Source organism: Ranitomeya imitator, chromosome 1 (genome assembly GCF_032444005.1).
Source record: "Ranitomeya imitator isolate aRanImi1 chromosome 1, aRanImi1.pri, whole genome shotgun sequence".
NCBI lineage: Eukaryota > Metazoa > Chordata > Amphibia > Anura > Dendrobatidae > Ranitomeya > Ranitomeya imitator.
In genome coordinates, this window is record NC_091282.1 from 779657230 (window position 1) to 779671907 (window position 14678).

The following is a 14678-nucleotide window of genomic DNA, read 5'->3' on the forward strand; positions in this document are numbered from 1 at the left end:
GTTTTTGATGCGTTTTTTGATGCGTTTTTTGATGCGTTTTTTTGATGCAGTTTTCTAGCCAGAGTCTGTGTGTTTTCTAGGAATTTTTTTAGGGTTAAAATGGCTGAAAATACCCTAACCCTAACCCTACCCCTAACCCTACCCCTAACCCTACCCCTAACCCTAACCCTACCCCTAACCCTACCCCTAACCCTAACCCTACCCCTATTCTAACCTTAGTGAAAAAAAAAAAAAAAAAAATTCTTTATTTTTTTTATTGTCCCTACCTATGGGGGTGACAAAGGGGGGGGGTGTCATTTACTATTTTTTTATTTTGATCACTGAGATAGGTTATATCTCAGTGATCAAAATGCACTTTGGAACGAATCTGCCGGCCGGCAGATTCGGCGGGCGCACTGCGCATGCGCCCGCCATTTTGCAAGATGGCGGCGCCCAGGGAGAAGACGGCCGGACGGACACCGGGACGCCGGGTGAGTATAAGGGGGGGAGATTAGGGCACGGGGGGGGGCATCGGAGCACTGGGGGGGGCATCGGAGCACTGGGGGGGGCATCGGAGCACGGGGGGGCGGGATCGGAGCACGGGGGGGCAGCCACACTCCGCCCACGCACTTCCGCCCGCTCCCCGCACTTCCTGCTGCAGCGGTTCTGCACATCAAATCGCAGTAAAACCCGCAGATATATTTTTGATCTGCGGGTTTTACTGCGGTTTGGACCTCACAATGGAGGTCTATGGGTGCAGAACCGCTGCGGCTCCGGAAAAAGAATTGACATGCTCCTTCTTTTTTCCGGGAGCTATTCAGCGCGTCTTTTTTTTAACAATTTCCGGACCATGTGCACAGTGTGTCCTGTTTTCCATAGGGTACAGTGTACTGTACCCTGCATGGAAAACAGCTGCGGAACCGCAGCGGCAAAACCGCCGCGGTTCCGCGGTAAAAAACGCACTGTGTGAACATGGCCTTACAAAAACTTTCAACTTTTTCTGGTGAAGCCATTCTTTTGGTGTTTTCAAAATCTCTTAGGGTAGGTGCACACGTTGAGGATTTTTCACGTTTTTTTCACGTTTTTCGCGATAAAAATGAATTTAAAAACGCATACATATGCATCCTATCATTTAGGATGCATTCTGCAATTTTTGTGCACATGATGCGTTTTTTTTCCGCGAAAAAAACGCAGCATGTTCATTAATTTTGCGGATGAGGATTTCTGGCAGAAATGTCCGGTTTTTGTCAGAAAACTTCTGCAAGAAATCCTGAACATGTGCACATACCCTTAGGGTTGCTGTCATCCTGAAAGGTGAAATTCCTTTTCACCTTCAAGACCTCAAGGTTTTGATGCAAAATTGACTGATATTTGGACTGTTCATAACTCCCTCCGCCTTCACTAAAGCCCTAGTTCCAACTACAGAAAAGCAGCCCTAAAGCACAATGCTGCACCCACCATGCCTCACTGTTGGTATGATGACATTTTGGTGATGCACAGGGTTGGCATTGAGCCAAATGTAACTGTTGGAATTATGGTCAAAAAGTTCCACATTCAGATATGACACGTTTTCTACATGCTCTCAGCAACACATAGCTGGGATAGTAAGTTTATCTTTTTAAGTAAACACTTCCATCTTGCCACCTAACCTGACAGGCCAGACATGTGAATACGGGAGAATGTTGTCACATGCAGGACACAACCAGTACTGGACAGATATTCCTGTAGCTCCTTTAATGTTGCCATCGTCCACTTGGCAGCGTCCCGGACCTATTTTCTTCTCGTCAATATCATCAATTTTTGAGGGACGTCGAGTTCAAGTAATGTCACTGTTGTGTTAAATTTCACTCACTTCTTGATGACATCTTCAAAATATTCGGTGCTAGATCTGATTCCTTGTAAATGTTTTTATGCTCTTCTTACTGATAAATGTCCACAGTTAGATCCTTTACTGTGTTGTCAGCTGTTCAAAAACCAGAATATGTCACGAAAATCCTCCTGGGACCGTGACACTTTTTCGGGGTTAATCAGAATGGCTGTAAATGATGAAGGCCAAGCAGTGACTACTCTGTAACATGGGGAAATGTGATTGGTTAATTCTGAACACAACCACATCCCAGATTAAAACAGGGTACTCCCACTTATGAACAACTTTATTTTAAAGGGAACCTGTCACCAGTTTTTGCCAATATTAGACACGGCCATCACTTTTCAGGGCTGACATACAGTATTCTATAATGATGTATTATCTGCCCCCAACCCGACCTGTAAGACTGTGTGCACACATTGTGTTTTTTTTCGCGTTTTTTCACTATAAAAACGCATACATTATGCATCCCTCTGTCAATCCCTTCACTGGCTCCCCATTGCCCAGAGACTCCAGTACAAAACCCTAACCATGAGGTACAAAGCCATCCACGACCTGTCTCCTCCATACATCTGTGACCTCGTCTCCCGGTACTTACCTACACGCAACCTCTGATCCTCACAAGACCTCCTTCTCTACTCCCCTCTTATCTCCTCTTCCCACAATCGTATACAAGATTTCTCTCGTGTATCACCCCTACTCTAGAACCCTCTACCACAACACATCAGACTCTCGCCTACCATCAAAACCTTCAAAGAGAACCTGAAGACCCACCTCTTCCGACAAGTCTACAACCTCCAGTAACCACCGATCGACCAAGAGCTGGTCGTGCAGCGGTTATCCTCACCTACTGTATCCTCACCCATCCTTTGTAGATTGTGAGCCTTCGCGGGCAGGGTCCTCTCTCCTCCTGTACCAGTTATGACTTGTACTGTTTAAGATTATTGTACTTGTCTTTATTATGTATACCCCTCCTCACATGTAAAGCGTCATGGAATAAATTATTATTATTATTTATTGTTATAGCGCCATTTATTCTATGGCGCTTTACATGTGAGGAGGGGTATACATAATAAAAACAAGTATAATAATTTTAAACAATACAAGTCATAACTGGTACAGGAGGAGAGAGGACCCTGCCCGCGAAGGCTCAAAATCTACAAGGGATGGGTGAGGATACAGTAGGCGAGCATAGAGCTGGTCATGCAGCGGTTTGGTCGATGGGTGGTTACTGCAGGTTGTAGGATTGTCAGAAGAGGTGGGTCTTCAGGCTCTTTTTGAAGGTTTCGATGGTAGGCGAGAGTCTGATATGTTGTGGTAGAAGGTTCCAGAGAAGGGGTGATACGCGAGAGCAATCTTGTATGCGATTGTGGGAAGAGGAGATAAGAGGGGAGTAGAGAGGGAGATCTTGTGAGGATCGGAGGTTGCGTGTAGGTAAGTACCGGGAGACGAGGTCACAGATGTATGGAGGAGATAGGTTGTGGATGGCTTTGTACGTCATGGTTAGGGTTTTGTAGTGGAGTCTCTGGGCAATGGGGAGCCAGTGAAGGGATTGACAGAGGGGAGAGGCCGGGGAATAGCGGGGGGACAGGTGGATTAGTCGGGCAGCAGAGTTTAGAATAGATTGGAGGGGTGCGAGAGTGTTAGAGGGGAGGCCGCAGAGCAGGAGGTTGCAGTAGTCAAGGCGAGAGATGATGAGGGCATGGACTAGGGTTTTTGCAGATTCATGGTTGAGGAATGAACGGATTTGTGAAATATTTTTGAGTTGAAGTCGGCAGGAAGTGGAAAGGGCTTGGATATGTGGTTTGAAGGAGAGATCAGCGTCAAGGATTACCCCAAGGCAGCGAGCTTGTGGGACTGGGGAGAGTGGGCAGCCATTTACTGTAATGGATAGGTTCGTTTGGGGGGGGGGGTCGCGTGAGATGGGGGAAAGATGATGAATTCTGTTTTGTCCATGTTAAGTTTCAGAAATCTAGCGGAGAAGAAGGATGAAATGGTGGACAGACATTGAGGGATTCTGGTTAGTAGGGAGGTGATATCTGGTCCAGAGATGTAGATCTGTGTGTCATCAGCATAGAGGTGATACTGTTTCATTGAACGTTTTTTTGTGCCGACGGTCCGCCAAAACACAACTGATCCAGTGCACGACGGACGCGACGTGTGGCCATCCGTCACGATCCGTCGGCAATGCAAGTCTATGGGCAAAAAACGCATCCTGCGGGCACATTTGCAGGATCCGTTTCTTGTCCAAAACGACGGATTGCGACGGAATGCCAAACGACGCAAGTGTGAAAGTAGCCTCAGGGCTAGGCTTAGGGTTGGGGCTAAAGTTAGGGCTAGGGTTGGGGCTAAAGTTAGGGTTAGAGTTGGGATTAGGGTTAGGGTTTGGATTAGGGTTGGTATTAGGGTTAGGGTTGGCATTAGGGTTATGCTTGGGATTAGGGTTAGGTTTGGGACTAGGGTTAAGGTTAGGGTTGTGATTAGGGGTGTATTGGGATTAGGGTTAGGTTTGAGGTTAGGGTTGAGATTAGGATTAGGGGTGTGTTGGATTTAGGGTTTTGATTAGGGTTATGGTTAGGGTTGACATTAGGGTTGTTTTGGGGTAAGGGTTGTGATTATGGTTAGGGTTAGTGATTAGGATTATGGATCAGGTTGGGATTAGGGTTAGGGGTGTGTTGGGGTTAGGGTTGGAGCTAGAATTGGGGGGTTTCCACTGTTTAGGTACATCAGGGGGTCTCCAAACACGACAGCCAATTTTGCGCTCAAAAAGTCAAATGGTGCTCCCTCCCTTCTGAGCTCTGCCGTGCGCCCAAACAGTGGGTTACCCCCACATATGGGGCATCAGCGTACTCGGGTAAATTGGACAACAACTTCTGGGGTCCAATTTTTCTTGTTACCCTTGTGAAAATAAAAACTTGGGGGCTACAAAATCTTTTTTGTGGAAAAATATATGTATATTTTTTTTTTTATATGACTCTGCATTCTAAACTTCTGTGAAGCACTTGGGCATTCAAAGTTCTCACCACACATCTAGATAAGTTCCTTGGGGGGTCTAGTTTCCAAAATGGGGTCACTTGTGGGGGGTTACTACAGTTTAGGTACATCAGGGGCTCTGCAATCGCAACATAATGCCCACAGACCATTCTATCAAAGTCTGCATTCCAAAAAGGCGCTCCTTCCCTTCCGAGCTCTGCCGTGCGCCCAAACAGTGGTTTACCCCCACATATGGGGTACCAGCATACTCAGGACAAATTGGACAACAACTTTTGGGGTCCAATTTCTCTTGTTACCCTTGTGAAAATAAAAACTTGGGGGCTAAAAAATCTTTTTTGTGGAAAAAAAAAATATTTTTTATTTTCACGACTCTGCATTATAAACTTCTGTGAAGCACTTGGGCATTCAAGGTTCTCACCACACATCTAGATAAGTTCCATGGGGGGTCTAGTTTCCAAAATGGGGTCACTTGTGGGGGATTTCTACTGTTTAGGCACATCAGGGGCTCTCCAAACGTGACATGGCGTCCGATCTCAATTCCAGCCAATTCTACATTGAAAAAGTAAAACGGCACTCTTTCTCTTCCAAGCTCTGCGGTGCGCCCAAACAGTGGTTTACCCCCACATATTGGGTATCGACGTACTCAGGAGAAATTGCACAACAACTTTTGTGGTCTAATTTCTCCTGTTACCCTTGTGAAAATAAGAATTTGTGGGCGAAAAGATCATTTTTGTGTAAACAAAAGCGATTTTTTATTTTCACGGCTCTATGTTATAAACTTCTGTGAAGCACTTGGGGGTTCAAAGTGCTCACCACACATCTAGATAAGTTCCTTAAGGGGTCTAGTTTCCAAAATGGTGTCACTTGTGGGGAGTTTCCACTGTTTAGGCACATCAGGGGCTCTCTAAACGTGACATGGCGTCCGATCTCAATTCCAGCCAATTCTGCATTGAAAAAGTCAAACGGCGCTCCTTCACTTCTAAGTTCTGCGGTGCGCCCAAAAAGTGGTTTACCCCCACATATGGGGTATTGGCGTATTCAGGAGAAATTGCATAACAAAAAATATGGTTACATTTCTGTTTTTACACTTGTGAAAATAAAAAAAATGGTTCTGAATTAAGATGTTTGCAAAAAAAAGTTAAATGTTCATTTTTTCCTTCCACATTGTTTCAGTTCCTGTGAAGCACGTAAAGGGTTAATAAACTTCTTGAATGTGGTTTTGAGAACCTTGAGGGGTGTAGTTTTTAGAATGGTGTCACACTTCATTATTTTCTATCATATAGACCCCTCAAAATGACTTCAAATGTGATGTGGTCCCTAAAAAAAAATGGTGTTGTAAAAATGAGAAATTGCTGGTCAACTTTTAACCCTTATAACTCCCTAACAAAAAAAAATTTTGTTTCCAAAATTGTGCTGATGTAAAGTAGACATGTGGGAAATGTTATTTATTAACTATTTTTCGTGACATATCTCTCTGATTTAAGGGCATAAAAATACAAAGTTTGAAAATTGCAAAATTTTAAAAATTTTCGCCATATTTCCGTTTTTTTCATAAATAATCGCAAGTAATATCGAAGAAACGTTACCACTAACATGAAGTACAATATGTCACGAAAAAACAATCTCAGAATCAGCGGGATCCGTTGAAGCGTTCCAGAGTTATAACCTCATAAAGTGACAGTGGTCAGAATTGCAAAAATTGGCCTGGTCATTAAGTACCAAATTGGCTCTGTCACTAAGGGGTTAAAGCTTGAGGGGAAAACACCAGTTGTTAGTGATAGGTTGAAGAGATGGGTTAGGGATGGGATGAAGACTGTGGTGAGGTTTGGGATGAAGTGGGAAGGGATCGGGTCAAGTGCACAGGTGGTGAGATGCGATCTTGAGAGTAGAGTGGAGAGTTGATCTTCTGTAATGGTGGAGAAGTTGGTTTTGGCGCTATAAATGGCGCTATAACAATAAATTAATAATAATAATAATCCCATCATTTAGAATGCACTCAGCAATTTTTGTGCCCATGATGCGTTTTTTTCCGCAAAAAAATGCAGCATGTTCATTCATTTTGCGGATTTTTTTGCGTTTTTCCCACTATTTAATGCATTGGGAAGCTCTGGAAAAACGCGTCAAAAACGCACAAAAAAAAGCGTCAAAAACGCATGCGGATTTCTTGCAGAAAATGTCGAGTTTTGCTCAGGAAATTTCAGCAAGAAACCCTGAACGTGTGCACATACCCTAAGGTTAAAAAAAAAAAGTTCTGAAAAGATTCTTTTTTGATACAACAAAAATCTGTTTTGTTTTCTTTATCAGGGGCATGTATACTTTATATATCCACTGTATATTATACTGTATGATAGAAAAAAATCCCAAGACGCACTGCGCCTAATGCAACACAGGTCATTTCCAATTTTACTTAAAGTCCTTAAACTTTCTAACATGCAGTAATTCTTCATCATTTTGAAGATCTTTGCTTGCTGACACTGAATGGAAATATTATTTCTATTTAGAGTCTGAAAACTGAAATCTGATGCTTCTCACGGCTGAGGATTTGCTGCAGTTGAATCTAAACCACAAGACTGCAATGTATCAGCGCAACTAAGACCTATCAAGTGCATGACCCTGGCCCAGATACGTCAGTATCGAGAGACCCTGCAAACCTTCTCCTACCTGTGGGCATACCCTATTTGTAGGCACAGCACAACGACATGTGATATTTTTATGGTCTGAACATGCATAAGAATATCCCATTCATTGACAGCAAACACATCTAGATGAGTGAATGGGATGGAAATGATCAAATAAAAAAACAATCCGCAACAAAATCTCCGGGAATTAATGGGGAGGGGGTTATTGAAACAAAAACCGGGTAAATCAGTAAGGCAAATGGAAACTGTAGCGAGTAAACACAGCGATAAAGCTGCCGAACTGTGAGAGATACTGTGCCGCGGGTGAAACAGATAGGCGAGTACGGCAGGGGTACTGTATGCAGAATAGATATCAAGCAAGTTCACATCCTTGATAGAGTGCCAAGGGTTAATTCACAGTGGTACTGTTCATGGGCAGGCAATACCTCCAGGGCAGGGGTGCAGGGAGATACTCTGCAGAGTACAGGTCATTGTGACATGTTCTAGGTCAATACTGTACTGTACTGAGAAAGGGGCAGGTAATGATCAGCTGCGGGGAAAAACGGATGAGGCTGAGTTGGTAATAAATAAGCAAGGAAGGGATCAGTAACACTGAGTGAGCAATATGCTGCAGGACATCAGAGACAGCATGCTAACAGCAGTGTGATGTGAGCATAAGAGGGACAGGGCGCGGGGAGGTCCGGGGACAGGGCGCAGCGGACACGCGGGGAGGTCCGGGGACAGGGCGCAGCGGACACGCGGGGAGGTCCGGGGACAGGGCGCAGCGGACACGCGGGGAGGTCCGGGGACAGGGCGCAGCGGACACGCGGGGAGGTCCGGGGACAGGGCGCAGCGGACACGCGGGGAGGTCCGGGGACAGGGCGCAGCGGACACGCGGGGAGGTCCGGGGACAGGGCGCACCGGACACGCGGGGAGGTCCGGGGACAGGGCGCACCGGACACGCGGGGAGGTCCGGGGACAGGGCGCACCGGACACGCGGGGAGGTCCGGGGACAGGGCGCAGCGGACAAGGGGGAAGGTCAGGGGAGTGGGGGCTGATCAGTGATGTACATGGAGGATATATAGGTGGGGATACGGCTGTGTATGCAGGTGGAAACAGTGCTGTATATAATTGGGGTCAGTCCTATATCTTGGCGGTGATCAGTGCTGTATATGTTGGGAGGATCAGTACTGTATATGTGGCTGGGAGCAGCACTGTACATGAGGGCGCAGTGCTCTATATTTGGATGGAATCAGTGTTGTATATGGGGATCAGTGCTTTATATAGGGGGGGTCAGTATTGTATATGGGGAAGATCAGCGCTGTATATGAGGGGACAGTGCTCTATATTTGGATGGGATCAGTGCTGTATATGAGAGGGATCAGTGCTGTACATGGGGGGTGATCAGTGCTGTACATGGGGGGGGATCAGTGCTGTACATGGGGGGGGGATCAGTGCTCTATATGGTGGGGGATCAGTGCTCTATATGGTGGGGGATCAGTGCTCTATATGGTGGGGGATCAGTGCTCTATATGGTGGGGGATCAGTGCTCTATATGGTGGGGGATCAGTGCTCTATATGGTGGGGGATCAGTGCTCTATATGGTGGGGGATCAGTGCTCTATATGGTGGGGGATCAGTGCTCTATATGGTGGGGGATCAGTGCTCTATATGGTGGGGGATCAGTGCTCTATATGGTGGGGGATCAGTGCTCTATATGGTGGGGGATCAGTGCTCTATATGGTGGGGGATCAGTGCTCTATATGGTGGGGGATCAGTGCTCTATATGGGGAGGGATCAGTACTCTATATGGGAGGGATCAGTACTCTATATGGGAGGGATCAGTACTCTATATGGGAGGGATCAGTACTCTATATGGGAGGGATCAGTACTCTATATGGGAGGGATCAGTACTCTATATGGGAGGGATCAGTACTCTATATGGGAGGGATCAGTACTCTATATGGGAGGGATCAGTACTCTATATGGGAGGGATCAGTGTTGTATATGGAGGGGATCAGTGCTGTATATGGGGGGGGGGATCAGTGAATCAGTGATGTATATGGGGGGATCAGTGTTGTATATGGGGGGGATCAGTGTTGTATATGGGGGGGGGGATCAGTGTTGTATATGGGGAGGGGATCAGTGCTGTAACTGGAGGGGATCAGTATTGTATATGGGGGGGGGATCAGTGTTGTATATGGGGGGGGATCAGTGTTGTATATGGGGGGGGATCAGTGTTGTATATGGGGGGGATCAGTGTTGTATATGGGGGGGGGATCAGTGTTGTATATGGGGGGGGATCAGTGTTGTATATGGGGGGGGGATCAGTGTTGTATATGGGGGGGGGGATCAGTGTTGTATATGGGGGGGGAATCAGTGCTGTAACTGGAGGGGATCAGTATTGTATATGGGGGGGATCAGTGCTGTATATGGGGGGGGATCAGTGCTCTATATGGGAGGGATCAGTGCTCTATATGGGAGGGATCAGTGCTCTATATGGGAGGGATCAGTGCTCTATATGGGAGGGTCAGTACTCTATATGGGAGGGTCAGTACTCTATATGGGAGGGTCAGTACTCTATATGGGAGGGTCAGTACTCTATATGGGAGGGTCAGTACTCTATATGGGAGGGTCAGTACTCTATATGGGAGGGTCAGTACTCTATATGGGAGGGTCAGTACTCTATATGGGAGGGTCAGTACTCTATATGGGAGGGATCAGTACCCTATATGGGAGGGATCAGTACTCTATATGGGAGGGATCAGTACTCTATATGGAGGGATCAGTGTTGTATATGGAGGGGATCAGTGCTGTATATGGGGGGGGATCAGTGAATCAGTGATGTATATGGGGGGGGGGGGATCAGTGTTGTATATGGAGGGGATCAGTGTTGTATATGGGGGGGGGATCAGTGTTGTATATGGGAGGGGGATCAGTGCTGTAACTGCAGTATTGTATATGGGGGATCAGTGTTGTATATGGGGGGGATCAGTGTTGTATATGGGGGGGATCAGTGTTGTATATGGGGGGGGGGATCAGTGCTGTAACTGGAGGGGATCAGTATTGTATATGGGGGATCAGTGTTGTATATGGGGGGGGATCAGTGTTGTATATGGGGGGGATCAGTGTTGTATATGGGGGGGATCAGTGTTGTATATGGGGGGGATCAGTGTTGTATATGGGGGGGATCAGTGTTGTATATGGGGGGGATCAGTGTTGTATATGGGGGGATCAGTGTTGTATATGGGGGGATCAGTGTTGTATATGGGGGGATCAGTGTTGTATATGGGGGGGATCAGTGTTGTATATGGGGGGGGGATCAGTGCTGTAACTGGAGGGGATCAGTATTGTATATGGGGGATCAGTGTTGTATATGGGGGGGATCAGTGTTGTATATGGGGGGATCAGTGTTGTATATGGGGGGGGATCAGTGTTGTATATGGGGGGGGATCAGTGCTGTAACTGGAGGGGATCAGTATTGTATATGGGGGATCAGTGTTGTATATGGGGGGGATCAGTGTTGTATATGGGGGGATCAGTGTTGTATATGGGGGGGATCAGTGTTGTATATGGGGGATCAGTGTTGTATATGGGGGGATCAGTGTTGTATATGGGGGGGATCAGTGTTGTATATGGGGGGATCAGTGTTGTATATAGGGGGATCAGTGTTGTATATGGGGGGGGATCAGTGTTGTATATGGGGGGGGATCAGTGCTGTAACTGGAGGGGATCAGTATTGTATATGGGGGATCAGTGTTGTATATGGGGGGATCAGTGTTGTATATGGGGGGGATCAGTGTTGTATATGGGGGGGGATCAGTGTTGTATATGGGGGGGATCAGTGTTGTATATGGGGGGGGATCAGTGTTGTATATGGGGGGGGATCAGTGTTGTATATGGGGGGGATCAGTGTTGTATATGGGGGGGATCAGTGTTGTATATGGGGGGGGATCAGTGTTGTATATGGGGGGGATCAGTGTTGTATATGGGGGGGATCAGTGTTGTATATGGGGGGGATCAGTGTTGTATATGGGGGGATCAGTGTTGTATATGGGGGGGATCAGTGTTGTATATGGGGGGGATCAGTGTTGTATATGGGGGGATCAGTGTTGTATATGGGGGGGATCAGTGTTGTATATGGGGGGGATCAGTGTTGTATATGGGGGGATCAGTGTTGTATATGGGGGGGGATCAGTGTTGTATATGGGGGGGGATCAGTGTTGTATATGGGGGGGGATCAGTGTTGTATATGGGGGGGGATCAGTGTTGTATATGGGGGATCAGTGTTGTATATGGGGGGGATCAGTGTTGTATATGGGGGGATCAGTGTTGTATATGGGGGGGATCAGTGTTGTATATGGGGGGGATCAGTGTTGTATATGGGGGGGGGGATCAGTGTTGTATATGGGGGGGGATCAGTGTTGTATATGGGGGGATCAGTGTTGTATATGGGGGGGATCAGTGTTGTATATGGGGGATCAGTGTTGTATATGGGGGGGATCAGTGTTGTATATGGGGGGATCAGTGTTGTATATGGGGGGGATCAGTGTTGTATATGGGGGGGATCAGTGTTGTATATGGGGGGGATCAGTGTTGTATATGGGGGGGGATCAGTGTTGTATATGGGGGGATCAGTGTTGTATATAGGGGGATCAGTGTTGTATATGGGGGGGGATCAGTGTTGTATATGGGGGGGGATCAGTGCTGTAACTGGAGGGGATCAGTATTGTATATGGGTGATCAGTGTTGTATATGGGGGGGATCAGTGTTGTATATGGGGGGGGATCAGTGTTGTATATGGGGGGGATCAGTGTTGTATATGGGGGGGGATCAGTGTTGTATATGGGGGGGGGATCAGTGTTGTATATGGGGGGGATCAGTGTTGTATATGGGGGGGATCAGTGTTGTATATGGGGGGGGATCAGTGTTGTATATGGGGGGGATCAGTGTTGTATATGGGGGGGATCAGTGTTGTATATGGGGGGGATCAGTGTTGTATATGGGGGGATCAGTGTTGTATATGGGGGGGATCAGTGTTGTATATGGGGGGGATCAGTGTTGTATATGGGGGGATCAGTGTTGTATATGGGGGGGATCAGTGTTGTATATGGGGGGGATCAGTGTTGTATATGGGGGGATCAGTGTTGTATATGGGGGGGGACCAGTGTTGTATATGGGGGGGGATCAGTGTTGTATATGGGGGGGGATCAGTGTTGTATATGGGGGGGATCAGTGTTGTATATGGGGGATCAGTGTTGTATATGGGGGGGATCAGTGTTGTATATGGGGGGGATCAGTGTTGTATATGGGGGGGATCAGTGTTGTATATGGGGGGGGATCAGTGTTGTATATGGGGGGGATCAGTGTTGTATATGGGGGGGATCAGTGTTGTATATGGGGGGGATCAGTGTTGTATATGGGGGGATCAGTGTTGTATATGGGGGGGATCAGTGTTGTATATGGGGGGGATCAGTGTTGTATATGGGGGGGATCAGTGTTGTATATGGGGGGGATCAGTGTTGTATATGGGGGGGATCAGTGTTGTATATGGGGGGGATCAGTGTTGTATATGGGGGGGATCAGTGTTGTATATGGGGGGGATCAGTGTTGTATATGGGGGGATCAGTGTTGTATATGGGGGGGATCAGTGTTGTATATGGGGGGGGATCAGTGTTGTATATGGGGGGGATCAGTGTTGTATATGGGGGGGATCAGTGTTGTATATGGGGAGATCAGTGTTGTATATGGGGGGGATCAGTGTTGTATATGGAGGGGGGATTAGTGCTGTATATGGGGGGAAGGTCAGATCAGATCTGTATGTGGCCGACGTGCTTTCTTGCTCCTGATGTGACACTACCAGCGCAGCACTCACCGCTCCGGAGCTCATGGGTCACAGTGAGCAGGTCACCTTCCCGGGAGGGCCCCTCCATGCCCCGTCCGCCGTACACAGACACTAAGCTCACGGGTTGAGGTGGCAAGGATCTCGCGCCGTGTGCCCGCAGCGCTGCCCTCTCCCTCCCGCTCACACCCCGGGAGCCGCTCTGCCCCCCGCCCCGGACCACTACGGCACAGCGCAACCCATCCCACTGCCAACCAGCGCTACCTAACCTGGGCAAGCCTTCGGACGCTCATTGGCTGGCGTCTGGGAGAAGAAGGCAGAGTCTGACGCGCCCCAGAGATTCCCTTCCTCACTCCCTCAAAGCTGACTGACAGAATGGGCGGAGCCACATGTGCGTCAACAAACCCCGCGACGAATCAAGCGCCGGTGTTTGCTTCCCCTACCAACAACCTGCTTGATGTTGATTGGACAATTCACCCAGCTGAAGGCGAGCTGATTGGTTTACCAAACATGTCTGTTTGTGAGACGTGTTCCCGCCTTTTTTTATGTCTTTGGTGAAGAATCCTGTCAGGCTATGTGCACAGGTTGCGGATCCGCAGCGTTTATACCGTGCAGAAATGCTGCGATTCCGCAAGTGATAGGCTATGTGCACACGTTCAGGAATTCTTGCAGAAATTTTCTGAGAAAAACCTGAAATTTTCTGCAAGAAATCTGCATGCGTTTTTTTGCGCGTTTTTGGTGCGTTTTTTTGCAAATTTTTCCGGACATTTCCCAATGCATTATGTAGTGGCAAATGCGCAAAATTAATGAACATGCTGTGTTTTTTACCGCGATGCCTTTTTTTTTTTTACGGAAAAAAACCCATCATGTGCACAAAAATTGTGGAATTCATTATAAATGATGGCATGCATAATGTATGCTTTTTTTGCGGTTTTATAGCGAAAAAACGTGAAAAATCAGCAACGTGTGCACACAGCCTAGGCTATGTGCACACGTCAGGATTTCTGGCAGAAATTTTCCTGACAAAAACCTGACATTTCTGGCAGAAATCCACATGCCTTTTTTTCGCGTTTTTTCATGCATTTTTTACGTGTTTTTGGTGCGTTTTTTGCGCGTTTTTTACCAAATGCATAGAATAGCGGGAAAAACGCAGAAAATACGCAAAATTAATGAACATGCTGCTTTTTTTACCGCGATGCGTTTTTTCGCGGAAAAAAACGCATCGTGCACAAAAATTGCAGAATGCATTCTAAATGATAGGATGCATATGTCTGCAGTTTCTAATGCGGTTTTATCGCGTTTTTATCGCAAAAAAACGCTGTAGGTTAAAAGAAGGAGCATGTCATTTATTTGTGCGGATCTGCAGCGTTTCTGCACCC

The 14678-nt window shown here is 47.1% G+C and overlaps 1 protein-coding gene across 1 annotated transcript in view; it reads right to left on the minus strand.

The window, feature by feature from the left end:
• The window catches only part of RPS6KA5 (ribosomal protein S6 kinase A5), a 55770-nt gene extending 42227 nt beyond the window's left edge, over nucleotides 1-13543 (minus strand). Inside the window, exon 1 of the mRNA XM_069736746.1 lies at nucleotides 13333-13543. Within this exon, the coding sequence (XP_069592847.1) occupies nucleotides 13333-13390 (58 nt within the window). The 5' untranslated portion in view covers nucleotides 13391-13543. The remainder of the gene's footprint in view (nucleotides 1-13332) is intronic.
• Between the last annotated feature and the right edge of the window lie 1135 nt (nucleotides 13544-14678).